Source organism: Lethenteron reissneri, chromosome 55, assembly GCF_015708825.2.
Source record: "Lethenteron reissneri isolate LAM-NWPU_2019-01 chromosome 55, ASM1570882v1, whole genome shotgun sequence".
Taxonomy (NCBI): domain Eukaryota; kingdom Metazoa; phylum Chordata; class Hyperoartia; order Petromyzontiformes; family Petromyzontidae; genus Lethenteron; species Lethenteron reissneri.
The window spans coordinates 4,308,318-4,323,729 of NC_083833.1; the positions used below are offsets into that span (position 1 = coordinate 4,308,318).

Genomic DNA, 15,412 nt, shown 5'->3' on the forward strand with positions numbered 1-15,412 from the left:
TTTTTTTATTGTCGCTGATGCAAGCTGTAAATCCAGCGCGGTCATTTAAAAAAAAAGGACTGGCTAAACATCCAGTGCCTAATAAAAGCATGAAAAAATGCGCCGGAAGTTATGGGCACGCTTCTTGCTTCTCCACCAAACTGTGGGTGTTCCTCTCCCTTGACAGGCAACCCATCATAACTATTAGTGATTTTACACGCACACATACATTTCCAACGCTTCATTGTATTCATTGTTCTGACGGTGCTGAGTGAGTCTGTGCCTGGCGATTTTTAAAAATTCCATCAGGCTCTGTAAAATAAAAATCACTCAGTGAGGCTTTACCGAATACATAAACGGCATCTATTTTTTTTTTTTACAAACAAGATAGAACTCAACTAAACCATTTGATTTTACCAGGTAAGGCCCACTGAGCTATATAGCTCTTTTCCAGAAGCGACCTGGCCACAATTGATAGCTCAACAAAGTGTCTTATCGCGTGGAAATTTATAACAACCAAATCCTCTGAGCGCATGTTGATTCTAAATGCGCAGGGAAATACCGGAGGACCCAGAGATAAATCCACGCGACCATGGGCGAGAGAGACAATGCAAACTCCAAATATACAACAGGTGTCAGTGTCGGGATCGAACCCACGACCTCCTGCATACCAGGCGAGGCAATCAACATCTCGCCACCGTGGCGCCCCAACACACTCACCTGACTGTCAAGTCCAAGCAAGAGTAACATGAAGAAAAACAGGGCAGCCCACACTGGAGCGACAGGCATCAGGGACACGGCCTTGGGGTATGCAATGAAAGCCAGCCCAGGACCTGGTGTCCGTAAAGAAAGCAAACATTGAGGTTAGCGGGAGTTCAACGCGAACAATATCTATCCTCAGTGTATAAACAGAAAGGCCAGTGGAAGAAGCCCTGAGACCCAATGTACCCTTCTAAAATCACGAGAACACCCATAATAATCACAGCAGAGCAACCAGTAACCTATTGCATTTCATCTCCATTACTTAGAACACTGTGACCTGACCTGTGAATAGACTCGTGCGTTCGTATTCGAGCGAGGAATGGACAACTGCGGAGCCACCCTTCGATTATGAATCGATGTGTGATTTGAATCCGGCGGTATTACTGCGAGTGTATTAACCATAAAGCACTCTGACGTTGAACAAAATGAGTAGGTCATTGTGTACAGCACCATGGTCCAAATTTTGCCAAATAATAAGAAATGACTCACAAATCACTCAGTTGGGATTGCATTTCAGAATAGTCGCCTGCTCCTGGCAGACTAATGCCATTCGTAATAAAGGTTTTGGGGTTAATGCCAGATTGGTGGCCAGATGCTGAGTCAATTTGTGCCCACGGGGATAGCTACCTGGGGGAAGTGCCCTTTCAAACATGTGAGATGCAATGTGACGTCAGTCGCTTCCCGAATGTTGAAGTGCTCTGATACACCCCAGGGTAAATGGGTCTCTATGACAAACAAATTATTATTAGTAGAATAATCGTTTATCATAATTAAGGCTGATTGGGATCCAATTAAGACACTCAGGGGTGACTGAGAGACAAGACGAAGTGATTTGGGAAAACAGCACTTGAATATGAAAAGTAGCACATCGGTGGCATGGGAGGAAGAAAACAGTCAATCAACCGCAGACAATACACGTGGTTCAGGAACGTCGGCAACGAAAGAGAAAATGAAACGACGTTTGAAAAGTGCGCAAAGATGCATCGGGAGATGAGTCAAGTGGAAGGGAATCGCAAGGAATAGGTTACAAACGCAAACTTGTATTTATTTAAATAAATAGAAGTGGGTGGGCCTGTGTGGGACACATCGCTGGAATTGATGATGGCATTTCTGATAACGACTGTGACGGAATGGCAGTCCAAGGAAAAAACGCACACCAAAGGGATAACTACCACGAAGACGGAGCGCGGTGAGATCGGTCCGTGCGCAGGGGTGAGATGGATTGTGTCATCGCAGGGCCGTGAGGAATTTAGGTGGAATAGGGAGGCCTTAATTCAGCACTGTTAAACCAGCGCCTCTGATTAGCACGTTTGGTCTTCTTGGTTCTTTCGGTAAAGTCACGTAGAATTGAAATAATAAAATAAATAAAATAAAACAATACATTTATTATTATTATGTTATAATTTAAATTCTACGTGACTTTACCGAAAGAACCAAGAATATGAATCCCTGCAGTCACGAAAGCTTTGAATCGAAATTTAGCACACTTGGCTACGTACTGTGCGAAAGAAGGTTCAACATACACACATACATACGGGTAGTCACATACAGGAAAGTATCCCACGTGGGGCTCGCTGGGGACCGAGCTATGGACAGATGTGTGAACAGGTCGGATACGTGAACATCGGTGGAAAAGTGACCGTTACACCGTAACGGTGTGGTGGGGGGGTGGGGGGCAATCGATCTGTCCCAGAGGATATTTGACAGTCGGATATGCGACGTCGCACCGCAGCTACACACGCGTGTGACGTCCAAGGACCCCGTGGTGTCCCTCACCTGATTCCGCCACCTTGGATATGTCGACCCCTTGCTCGGCCGCCATGAAGCCCAGGATGGAGAAGACGACGAAGCCGGCGAAAAAACTCGTGCCGCTGTTCACCACCGCCAGGATGTACACGTCTCTGCGCGAGAGGGAGGCCACACACACAGCAGCGGGCGGCGCAGCACTGGCTGCAGCTCATCGACCACCTTCACCGTGACCCTCTCCGTGTGTGCGGCAGGGAGGGATGTACGCGTTTCAGCTGTTCGACTACTACTCGGCGAGTGGGATGACCCTGCTGTGGCAGGCTGGCTGGGAGTGCATTGTGGTGGCATGGGTCTACGGTAAGCGCTCGCGACGCCTCTGTCCAGCAGGCAAATCCCGTTTGAGTCTCGGAGAGCGACCGAGCAGAATCAATGGGTACACCGCAGTCGATGGGAAGGTCGCGTGTGGGTACGACAACGTGGAAGAGGTTGGCCAATTAACCAATGGAAGGGGCTCTCTGTAGAATCCGTCATCGCCGTTGCTCGCCGGGCGGTGGTGGCTACACCGCCGATGCGCGTGGATGCCTGCAGTCCAGCACTGTGGAGGCAGCAGCGAGGGGTTTGTGGATTGCCCCACAGATATCGGTAAAACTCCCTTCCCGTGGGGCCATCGAGGAGGAGTCATGACCCCCGGATTGCCACGAAAAGGCGGGACAGCAAAAAATGTCCACTCCACCTGTTCCGTCTGTATGGGATAGAGTGTTTCCCCATAGCACACGTGCATTTCCTCAGGGTTCTCTGGTTTTCTTCCTACGTGTAAACACTCGTTAATTGGCCTTAAACACCTTCATATTTAGAGGACTGCAGAGCTTGGTAAATCGTTAGCACCGGCTCACTGCGTGGCTGCCCTCCTGCTTATCCGTGGTTCCTCGCAACCTTTGAGTGGTTCTCTGTCTTCGAGAGTTAGTGAATACTGTGATGTCACCATCCCAACAACAACCACACTGCAGGTCATAACACTTTAATACTGGTTGCAACCTCCTGGTTACACCAGCCCACAGGGGATTCTTGTGTCTGTCCGTCCATCGTGCAGGGAGGGGATGGGTGGGGAGGGAGGGGCTGGTTGGGGAGGGGAGGGTGGGGAGGGGCTGGGTGGGGAGGGTGGGGAGGGGCTGGGTGGGGGGCTGGGTGGGGAGGGTGTGGAGGGGCTGGGTGGGGAGGGTGGGGCTGGGTGGGAGGGGTGGGGCTGGATGGGGAGGGGCTGGTCACCCCATGGTGCCCTTATAAAACTCAACGTTTAACCTACTCACGCTGGCTTGTGCCCGCCCTCACAGTCGGGCATATTTGCGGAATACACCACGCCGCCGTTGACCCTGGCCATTGACCGAGCAACCCAACGTTCATACCAGCTCCCTCTGCAGGAATGTGTATTATGCGTCTTTGCTCACACTGCTCCACTTTGGAATTCCTTCCCGTCATCTATTTTCCTCAATTTCTGATTACTTTTCTCAATTCAAGAGCTGTGAACTCTCATCTATTACCACTTTAATAGTGCTGGTTTTTGTTGGCTGCCTGGCATTTTGGGGCTTTGTGCCGGTGCTCAGCAACTGTGTTAAATACACTTTTGGGAGAATGACTTGACCAAAAACACGTTCTTACAACCTTTCTGAATTCAAGAGAGATTAACCATCATCTACCGCAACTTCAATCGTGTTATCCGTTGCTGCTGCTGTTACGGATCGCTGCTTGGCGCCTGTGCTGAGCTACTGTGGATAAACAAAACATTTGATGCAAAAAGCTGGAACGTCTTGCACCATAAACTGATATCATTGCTTCGTTTCCACAGTTGTTGTCCGATTGGGCTTCTTCTCCTGTCGTTCGGGACATTCTGTCGCCAGTCTCATGCTACAACCACCACCCCGACTACGCACGTCATGTGCTGGCAAACTGAGATTACCTATTCTTATCTCGACAGTCAGCTGGAACTTACGACAGCTGGATCCAACGACCGAAATGCATCGCTGATACGTCAGCTTCTTGGAACGAATGCATCGATGCTAAATTTATTCTAAGTGGCCTCCAGATTAAATTTCATGTTTTGATTTTAAGTAGGCCGCACGCAAATGTAATAATTATAAAGACGTTATGTGCGCAAAACAAATGCAGCTTTCTCTTGTCTGCTTTAATTTCATTGCGTTTGAATTGTTGAGTATGCACTGCTGATTTATTCATTCTTCAATGTATTGTTGATTGTTTTACTCAGTTTGGCAAAAGTTTATATATTGATTGTATAATTAAATGCTGCTCTGTGCTCTGGTACGACCACTATCAGTATAGAGCTTCCAGAATGTTTGCTTCTTTGCCTTAAACAAAAAATAAATGTCAATTGCGCATGTAACATGGACACGTACAGCCCTTCTGTCAATCCACTGCTGGATGAGGGCCTCCCCGTGGCGTGCATGTCCAACTGGACATCTGTGAAAAAGAGCTATATGGCTCATCGGATTCCTTTAGTATTCTGATTTCACCATACTTCACCACGCTGGTCAGTGCGCGTGTTTGTCAGGGAGTACAGAGCAACAATGGATTCTTCTGTGCTGCCCTCCACTGCTCACAACCACCTGTTTTATATGCTCGGAGCTTGGTTTATTTGGCAAAGTGTCTCGATCTGCCTCTGGTGACCGAATTCCAGATTCAAGCCCCCTAGATCTCAGCGGTGTCAGCTCAATGCCCTGACTAAGCCTCCTGTGCGAGTTGTCCACTTAAGTTGTTTCTTAGCAGCACATCCTGACCCTAATGAGGCTGATAGAATGGCAGCACCGTGAGCTGGTGTGTGTCCACACTACTCTCAAAGAAGGATAGCTAAACATAACCCAGAATTATCATCCCTCGAGCGCCAACGTGGGTTGATCGTCGTCAAAGAGAGTCGAAGTGATTTCCTGCTCAAATGAGCGTTTGAGGCATTGATGCTCATCTCCTGCTTACAGCCCTGAGCCAGTGGTGGAACTTCCCCGTTCCTATGGCAGGGGCGATTTTATTCACATGTATATTGAACATACGACAACCCGATGTTGACTTCCCCACAAAGCGGAACTTATTTTATTCACTCCAGAGGAATGATGGGTTGAGTCAAACCCCCAACCAGAATTTAACTCGTAACATTCCAATTAAATTTCGATTTAAAGCTTTGGTGACTGCAGGGATTCATCTTCATTGGTTCTTTCGGTAAAGTCACGTAGAAGGGAAGTAATACAATAATAAAAATAAAACATAATAAAATAATTCTCACGAAGTTTTGGCCACAACGCAAGCAGCCGTCCTCAGGTGAAACCAGGTCTGTCGAGGCGACAGACGCTGTCGCTTGCGTTGTGGCCGAAACGTCGTGAGAATTATTTTATTATGTTTTATTTTTATTATTTTATTACTTCCCTTCTACGTGACTTTACCGAAAGAACCATGAAGAACATTCCGATTGTGCGAGCCGCTAGCTCTATCACTGAGCCACCTGGCTGATCATAGTGCCGTAGCTATTCATCTAATTGTGTTACAAAGGCAGGTTCTTGAAGTATCATCATCATCAGCCATCGTTTATCTTCCCATACCATCAATCGATCATGGGGGTTTTGTTTGACTATACTTCACCACACTCATCAGCGCTGGTTGTATATATGTTGGGGCGCCATGGTGGCGAGATGTTTACTACCTCACTTGGTATACAGGAGGTCGTGGGTTCGATCTCTACCCTGATGCCTGGTGTATATTTGGACCTTTCTCCAGGCCCTCCGGTTTTTTCCCTCCACATTTAGAATCAACAACGTGAGTTTAAAGTAGTTGGCTGCTATACATTTCCACGTGACAGGCCACTTCGTTGAGCTATCATTTGTGGCCAGGGCGCTTCTGAAAAAGAGCTACATACGATTCGTCTCGCGTCTGGATGAGCGCTCAACTGCCGTGGATGCCCCTATCCAGTCGAGCAGTGGTTCTCAACCAGATATCCCCGCCTTGTTGAATTTTAGTTTCAACCGAGGACCCCCTGGCTTGCCTGACCCAACATGGTTCAGAGACATAAATGTATGAATAATGAACGTCGATATTTGAACAAGTTGTCCATTTTGGGAGGTATCCCAACGAGCTAGTTAACTGCGAGCGGACGCTCTGCGCACGTGACGTAATTTGTTTGCGCTCACTGGTTACTCTTGGAAACCACATTGTTTACGATTAATGAGTTTAGAAATGTGTTTTATATCGTCCTAGGTTACCGTATGGATTTACATTTGTACGTAGTAATTTTATATTGGCAGGTTCAAACATGATTATTCACCAACGACTCTCATGTCCGATATAATTTCACACGTTTACAAATCACCTAACGCTACTGCCCTGGGACATTGCCACGTAGCCTCAGGGTTCCGCGTAACCCGTGGGTTGAGAATCACTGAAGCCGAGCGACTCAGGTGTACACCAGGGCAGGCAACGCTTCTCCACCACGGCTGCAAATATCGTACGGGATGGCTTCTTTGAGCCATCGCCAACGGGAATCGGCAGACAAATGCCAGCGCCTAGAGACGCTTACAGGGTGAGCGGCAGGGGTTGGATACCGACAGACGGGGCATATTAGGAGATTAAACCTGGGCCGTTTGCACTTTGTGCACTAGATGCTAATCCGCATGTGGCACACTCGAGGAGTGTTCTTAACGAGGTGAAAACCCTTTTGGGGCCGTCCATACTGACGTCACGCACCTAGTGGGGGGGGGGGGGGGGGCAGATATTTGTGACGATGTGTGACGGGGGGGGGGGTTTGAGAAATGTGACGTCACATGAAAATGCGCAACTTTAAATAAATATAGACAACACGTTCTACTTAATTAAATAGACTTTTTAATAAATGTTTTCTCCTACAACATCAGAGTGCAGCGCCACATTAAATGCGCACTACAATGAGCTCTCATACTCTGATGGTGCATTGCCTTTGAGTTGTGCGCCTTTTGGCGTCATCTGGTCCAACCCATTTGAGACTAGGCTCTAAGGAAAGCTGTCTCGGGTGTGGACCAATCAACTTCAAGGACAGTGCACATTATCAGAGTTATGTTTTTTGTTTGCATTATGACTGCAGGTATTGCGGTCTATGTAAACATGACTCCTTGTAAAAAAAAAGGTGTCAGTTTTGTTGCCAGATAGAAGGGTAAAAAAAACAATGATCGATTTGAAGCATGTTTTTTTTTGGGGGGGGGGGGGGGCAGAGCTTTGTGACGTCATATTTGAGGAGGGGTCTGACTTTTTGTGACGCCGTGTGACGAGGGGGGGGGGGGTCAAAAATCGTCCAAAATCGCGTGACGTCATTTATGGACGGCCCCTTTGCTCAAGGTGAACATCTCAAGTTGGAAATGCTCATAAAAACGGCAACAGGAAAAGTTGACATATTATATTGAGATGGTTTTGATGTTGATCTTGGAGTGCTGACATTTGTGATTATAATAATAATGCGTGGCGTTGTAATTGTAACAATACAAATATAGTTATTTGTATCTAATAGAGTGCTTGCGTAAGCCGGTGGGCGTCCCACCGTCTTTGTTCGATGGCTAAGCCAAAAACCGCTGTTGCGAGGATGACCGGAGTTCGATTGATGGTTTGTACTCCTTGACGAGCACAGCAAGTTATTGTGCTTCATTTGTGACAAGGGCTTTGTGTGCGATGCGTGCAACATGATAATTTGGGCTGAAAAACGGGCATTAGTCTGCCAGTTAGGCGTCGATGATTGTCGTGTGTAATTCCCCGTTGAACCATTCGCGTAACTCACTTGCAGCAGTCGTTGTGGAAGCGGTTGTAGCTGCCCAGGGCTGCCAGGGCTCCCAACCCAACGGCGTAGGAGAAGAAGATCTGAGTCCCCGCGTCGATCCACACCTGCAGACGGACAGGGCTCGTTACCAAGCTGCAGCGTGAACAACATTCCCTGGCAAGTGGCGTGACGGGTACTGCAAGATCCGGCCGTGTCCGTCCGGTGTTCGCCAAGCTGCATTGGCTTCCCGGTTGCCGAACTAATACGTTGTAGGGTAGCGCTTATTACACACAAAGTACTTGCCGCAAATGAACCACGATACCTTGCTGATCTCGCCAAGGAGCATAAACCATCACGCGGACTCGAAGCGGATTTTGACTGGCCATCGAACAAAGACGGACATCGAATCACGCACTTTCAGACGCGCTTCTGCGGCTACCTGGAACGCTCTTCCTTCCGATATTAGGAAGACACTGGAGCTATGCACTTTTAAATCTAAATTTAGTTTTTTGTTATGCATTTGTCCTTTGCCGCACCTCCGATTCGCATGGTCGACTATGCACGGTGCGTAAGTTCAACATACACACAAATGCCTCCTTATTGTCTTCTGCCTTATTCATTTGTTTTTACCTCCACTAACATTCCAATTGTGCTATAGGCACCGTACAACAGGACGAAGCCATTTCGATTCAGAATTATTATCCGAGATAGAGTCGATCAGGACAGAGCGACTGATGCTTATTGCTATTGATGATGGCCGAGAAGGGCCAGAAAGCTGGAATTTTATACCAACGTTGTCGACCCTATGTATCTAACAATACAGATTTTAAACACTTTTTTTGGGGGGGGAGGGGCTCACATTTATTGGTTTATTCATAGTGTGGCACATTAGGAATGGACACTCTTTCAATAAGTCCTTATGTGCTTTGCAGTACATCAATGCACGTGTGTACACCAGCATGTGATGACTGAGTTGGGCCTGTGGGGGGGCTGGCAGGGTTATTGTTTAACCGGACGTGTACACCAGTCACGTGGTTAATGGCGACTCGGTGAGGATTGCTGTGTGTGACACACGCGCTGTTGCATTCTACATATTAACCACAACAAATGTGTTTGCCCTCGATTTTGAGCGCCTGCCCACGTCCTTCATTTCGAGTGTGCAACAATAGGGCAGGACCAGCTTAAATGTCTTTCAAAAAACATTCTTGGTATTATAATATTAACGGGTAACGTGGCGAGCGGGGAAGGCAGCGGCCACGCGATGCTGACGGAAATTGCCAAAGCTCTGCGGTCCTCTATATATTAAGGTTGCTATCGGCCAAACAATTAGTGTTTCCATGTGGTAGGAAACCGACGCATCTCGAGAAAACCCCTGCACACAAGAAGGGAAACATTATATACAGTACCGTACAGACGGAACAGGTGGGTGTCCACATTTTTGCTGTCATGCCAACTGCTGGCGAGCCAGGGCGTGATGCCTCAGTGAAGCCCACGGGGAGAGAGTTTCACAACATTCGTGCGACGCACCAACCCTCGCCTCGACAGGGATGGCTTAGAGGAGTGCGCCACCACACCGGCCCGGCTGCACGTTCCCACTTTCATTCCAATTGTGCTCTCGGTATCACGTCATGAGATTAAGGATCCATTCACAAATCTCAAGGAGCGGTCTCTGCATGACACGCCAGAGAATGGCTGCGGAAGACGTTTGTAGCAGCACATCTCCAGAAAAAGAAATCCCTCGGGGAGAAATGTTTTCGCTTAAGAGAACAGGGTAAAAATTCCAGCACGAATTTAAGATTCGGTCTCTATCATGAGTGTTTTTTCTTGTTCGTCTCATCTCGCTCCCTATGGGCCACCACGTGCAGCTCGGTTTAGCGTCACGGGATGAAGCAATTGCAGCCTACCTCCCCCGCACCAGGGGCCAACGTGACCACGGCCAACTTTGTGGATGCGTCTAGCGACGTATCGTGCCGCGCGTTGTCGATGAGCGCCTCCTGAGCGGACGGTTGAGTTGGGGGCCCTCGGCTCCCGCGCTGCTGATAAAGTGGCTGTCGCTTGGCTCAGCAAGACGAGCGTACGATGATGAATAAGTTGATAAAAAATGTGGTGAATTACCACTCGTCAACCTCATGTTTGCTGCTTTCATACTCGCGTTGATTGCTATGACGTCTCCGATCATCTTTGTGACGTGTTCTCTGATTTCCAAAATTATCAATCTTATCCATCTTTATTTGTTGGTTCATAGTTTCCTAGCATCACAAATTTAATGACAGCACGGCGCTTGAGTTTGAGATTTTCAGCACCCAAGAAGCACAACAATTTAGGATATTGCGTCCTAGCAGTTCGAACCTCATGAGTATGACTATAAGTATCTGCAATATCGGTGGTCTCTGTTTTTTCCTTCTCTATCAGGATCAGCACATTGTCCACCATCCTCGCAACCGGGCTTCATTCATTTCTCTCTCGATATGATCCTCGGCTGTTTGGAGTCAGGATTAACGACGTAAGGCACTACCACTAGAACACATGGTACAACTGCCCAACATAATCCTGTTTTGTTGCATTTTCCCAAGTAGCGTCCTTTTCAATCTCGATTGAACTTCTCATTTCTCTAGAGCTGCTCGCTCTTAGTGTGTAGTTTGTTGCCCTTCCCCGCACCTCCGATTAGCACGGTTGGCTACGTATGGTGCGAAAGAAGTTCGACGTACATAGATACTTTACTTAAGGACACTTGGTGACTTAATAAGCGCTATTTGCGCACGCGTGTCGCACGTCAACGCGAAATAAAAGGAGAGAGACATGTTGTTCCGAAATCAGTCCTGGAGCAATGTTCCTAGATGTTCCGGCTGAAATTAAACATTGCTCATGTGCTTTAATTATTTTTAACGTGCAGTGGTTTGAGAGATTTTCATATCAACTGGACAACTCTATCCGACTATTCTTGTTTCCTAGAAACTCTCCTGTCTGATTCCAGTCAGAGACACTGACAATCTCGCTGCCCCATAGTCATTGGCACAACTCTCCAACTGTGATTGAAAATGTGAACTTTTTTAAAATTTTTATCTCACCGAGTCAGATTTATTTGAGGCTGAGTTGGACTCAGTCTGGGTGGGGGTTTCCCGCTTTGGGGAGGCAGGGTGTCCGGTTTGTCGAAAGTTTTAGAGGGGACCGACACAGTGACGGATCCAAGGGGCGTGCGATTGCGCCAGCTCTCCCTCCTTGCCCCCCTCAGCCCCCCACCAACATCTCCTCGCCTGCTCCTCCCCCTTCCACTGTTCCCCGCTCCACTGCCCACCTCTCATTTTGGCGGGAATCCTTTACCCCTTGAAATCCCTCACAAAACGGTGCAGGTTTTTTTCAATCACCTCGTCATCTCTTACCCCGCCCTCCACGCGGGGGTTGAAACGAAAACCACCGCAGTTAGTCGATTGGCGGATGGCGAGTGGTTATAGTGTGGGTACTCCAACCTCCGCCAATACGTCCGCACGGCCGAAAGTGAAAGAGTAGGCCAAAGGGATCGTCGAGAAAGCCTTCCCGGGGGGGGGGGGGGCATTCCGATTGGGAGAGCAAACAATTGCAGGGATGCCCACTTAACCTTTTGATAACTGAAAAAGAAACGTTGTAAAGCACTTTTTTTTAAGTATGAAAAATAGGAATAGGATTTTACCCTTTCTGGCAATAAAACAGGTGTTAAGATATTCTTGGTTCTTTCGGTAAAGTCACGTAAAAGGGAAACAAAAAAAATATTTTTTTATTATTTTATTGGTTCCCTTCTACGTGACTTTACCGAATAAACCAAGAATAAGAATCCCTGCAGTCACGAAAGTTTTAAATCAAGGTGTGACGATGTTCAAATACCAAATAGATACCTTGTGCAAGGTAAAACCAGAAAGGGTAGAACCTATTCGTATTTTTCATAATTTGATACTGGCAAAAAAGGTTCCATAATATACCTTTTTAAGTTATAATAACGTTTTTTTTCGGTTCGATCGTGTAAATACAAACGTGTCGTTAAACCCGTCAACACCCGACACAGCCAACTAGTAAGGGTTGTCACGTCAACAAAACGTGGCCAATTCGTTACTAGTACAGCACACCGGTGTGTTGGAGAGTAAACCCACAACATTTACAATCCGAGTACGACGTTTTGCCGGTGGTTACAACCAGCTTCGTGTTTCGGTCTTAAATAGAGGGGGTAAAGGTGATGTCATCACGATGTCCCTATCAGATGGGAAGAGTTAATGTGGTCATATAAGTTACAATGGATCACGTTTCATTTGAGAATATTCCGTGCCTATTATCAACATACAGACGATAAGAATCCATCAAGATACAGACGACAATAATAACACTATGTAACACAATTTTTGTTCCTGGGTACTAAGTTATTTTTGAATTGATTATGCCTAAAAAGTTAATAAAATGGCTATTATTACCCACAAACTTTGCTTTTGTGACCAGGACTTTATGTGAACGAAAGACACAAATGCACACGTTTTCTCATTGAAAATAGGTACATTTAAAAAATCACTGTCCTGGTCACAAAAGCAAAGTTTGTGGGAAATAATAGCCATTTTATCTACTTTTGAGGCATAAACAATTAGGAAATAACACTTACTACCCAGAAACAAAAATGTTGTTGTAACAGTGTAATTATTGTCGTCTTTATCTTGACGGACGATAGGGAAATGCAAAGAGGCGAGGTACCTGCGGCTCTAAGAGCTTCTGCCAGTCGGGCTTCAGGTAGAAGATGATCCCTTCATAGGCGCCGGGGAGAGTGATGCCACGAACAAAGAGGATGATCATGACGACGTAGGGGAACGTCGCGGTGAAGTACACCACCTAGCGCAGAAACACCGCCAGGTGCAATCAGTGCCACCGCGTTCCCCGCATTGTAAAAAAGAGACGCGGCCACGAGTAGAGCAACCGTGGCGAGATGTTAACGACCTCGCCTGGTATACAGGAGGTCGTGGGTTCCATCCCGACCCTGACGCCTGCTGCTGTATATTTGGAGTTTGGGTGTGGATTTTGTCTTCGGGACCTCCGGTTTTTCCCCCTCTACATTTAGAATAATGCGTTATAGAGTATTTGGCTGATATACATTTCCACGTGATAAGCCACTTTGTTGAGCTATCATTTGTGGTCAGGTCACTTCTGAAAAAGAGCTTTATGTAGCTCAGTGGGCCTTACCTGGTAAAATTCAATAAAAATAAAACTGCTCTGGGATACTGTCCATGTCCTTTCTCGGAGACGCTGGCGATCATGGCCTTAATTCCAAATCGCGATGTTTATATTTGCTTAAGAAGATTGCATCAGATCCTACTCCCGGTTACTACCAATTGTTCAAATTGCATACGCAACTTAATTTGCTGTCTTCCCCCAGCTTTTCGTGGTGCCTCTATAATTATCGGAGCTCTCGAAATAAGTATCGGGCATTGTGATAGGCCAAACCTAAAACTTGAAAATTGTCAACAACTGAATTGTAATGGAATGTAATAAACTGGTCCAATGTGTCTGCGATTTCACGTGACCTTCTTGCATAATATATTGTTCTTAAATGGGATCTCACCTGGGCAAATCGATCGACATTATGTTGAAGTTGATGATCCCGTTTATACAGTTTCCCGGCTATAATACAAGGGGGATCCGTGGTGCGTGAACACAGCAACAACAAAACATAGCCAAAAACATCAATATTGCAGAGAACGAGTAGTGTACAGTCATAAAGGAATCTCGCTTATGGTATTCAGATGCTATGCATACAAGTATTGTTTCCATTACACTGGTCAACAAAAAACAAACATTTTTTTATGGCCTGGACTTTTGCAGCTGTTTAAGACTAATTTCAGGGTGCTGATTCCAAATCTGATCTCAGATTTGCTTTATCACATCTCATTTTTATGCTATCGGCATACCCAATTTTCATTGATTTTTCCCAAAATTAACTCTGTCACTTATGATTGCAAGTTGTTGCGAGTCAGTGACTGCTTTAGTGTTAAAATATGGTGCTGTATTTTTAGGATGGTGTGTTTATAATATCATTTTATGTAGATATTCACATTTATTTACTATTTTTCTTCTGCAGTTTTTATTGAAAATGCAATATTTGATATCTCAAAAACTTGATGTGATAGACAAAAACTGATGCCAGATTTGGAATCAGCACCCCAAAGTTACCTTAAAACCCTTGGAATACCTTTTTCCAGAAAAAGTGTGTTGACCAGTGTTATACTGTACATATTTATAAAATAAAAACAATTTAAAGAAGACTCCAGGACCGGCCCAGGAGTCGCTGGTGGGACGATGTCACTGGGCTGGCCTGGGAACGCCTGGGAATTCCCCAGGAAGAGCTAGAGTCTTTGTATAGTAGTGTATAGTGTAGTGTAGTAGTGTATAGCGTATAGTAGTGTAGTCGTGTATAGCGTAGTGTATCGGAGTGTACATCTAGGAGTATGTCGCCACTACTCAACACGCTGCCGCTGCGACCCTCACCAGGACAAGCGGATTAAGAAACAAACTATTCCAGCCATTCACTTAATGGATGGTGGCCCTCTTCCATGCTTTGTTGTTCATGATTTTTTTTAACAACCATACTTCACCACGCTGGGTATTGCAGGCTGTTTAAATGGAGGACAAAACCGGATTTGATATGAGTACCCGCCACCGATGTTAGCCGTGGCTGGGAATCGAACTTGGGATGATGGGTTAATAGTGCAGTGGGCGAAACCACTACACCACTACTCCACCACACACATTTGAATACAATTACAGTGTTTTACCATCATTAGCTATGGTCAATTCACTGCTAGGTGGAGATCTCTCCAATCTACAGCATGCAATAGCAATCTATAAAGCACGAGCACGAACTGATTTCATCACTCCATCTCCTCGGTAGATGTGCTCTTTCAGACGCGTTCCATTCCTTGGCTGTCACTCCGTACACACACGCGCGCACATAAGTGTAAATAATTTGCACAATTGCCAAAAAAGGCAATTACTACAGCGTAGCATCTTCTGCGCAAGCAAAGCACAAGTTTGATAATTTAATTCTTCAAAAGTGCCAGCCTCCACTTATCCCTTCAAGCGCAAGGAGGAATTTTCCACTGCAGACAAAAAAATGCCGCAGAGCCCACCCCGAAATTACAGAGAGCC

General features: G+C 46.4%; 1 protein-coding gene across 2 annotated transcripts in view; it reads right to left on the reverse strand.

The window, feature by feature from the left end:
• LOC133356647 (sodium- and chloride-dependent creatine transporter 1-like) overlaps window positions 1-15,412 on the reverse strand; it is a 54,693-nt gene that overhangs the window by 17,293 nt on the left and 21,988 nt on the right. For both annotated transcript variants that reach the window (XM_061574277.1, XM_061574276.1), the window contains 4 exons: window positions 12,968-13,102; window positions 8,282-8,385; window positions 2,518-2,642; window positions 700-812 (listed from right to left, as the gene is read on the reverse strand). In XM_061574277.1, coding sequence (XP_061430261.1) covers window positions 700-812; window positions 2,518-2,642; window positions 8,282-8,385; window positions 12,968-13,102 — 477 coding nt within the window. The remainder of the gene's footprint in view (window positions 1-699; window positions 813-2,517; window positions 2,643-8,281; window positions 8,386-12,967; window positions 13,103-15,412) is intronic.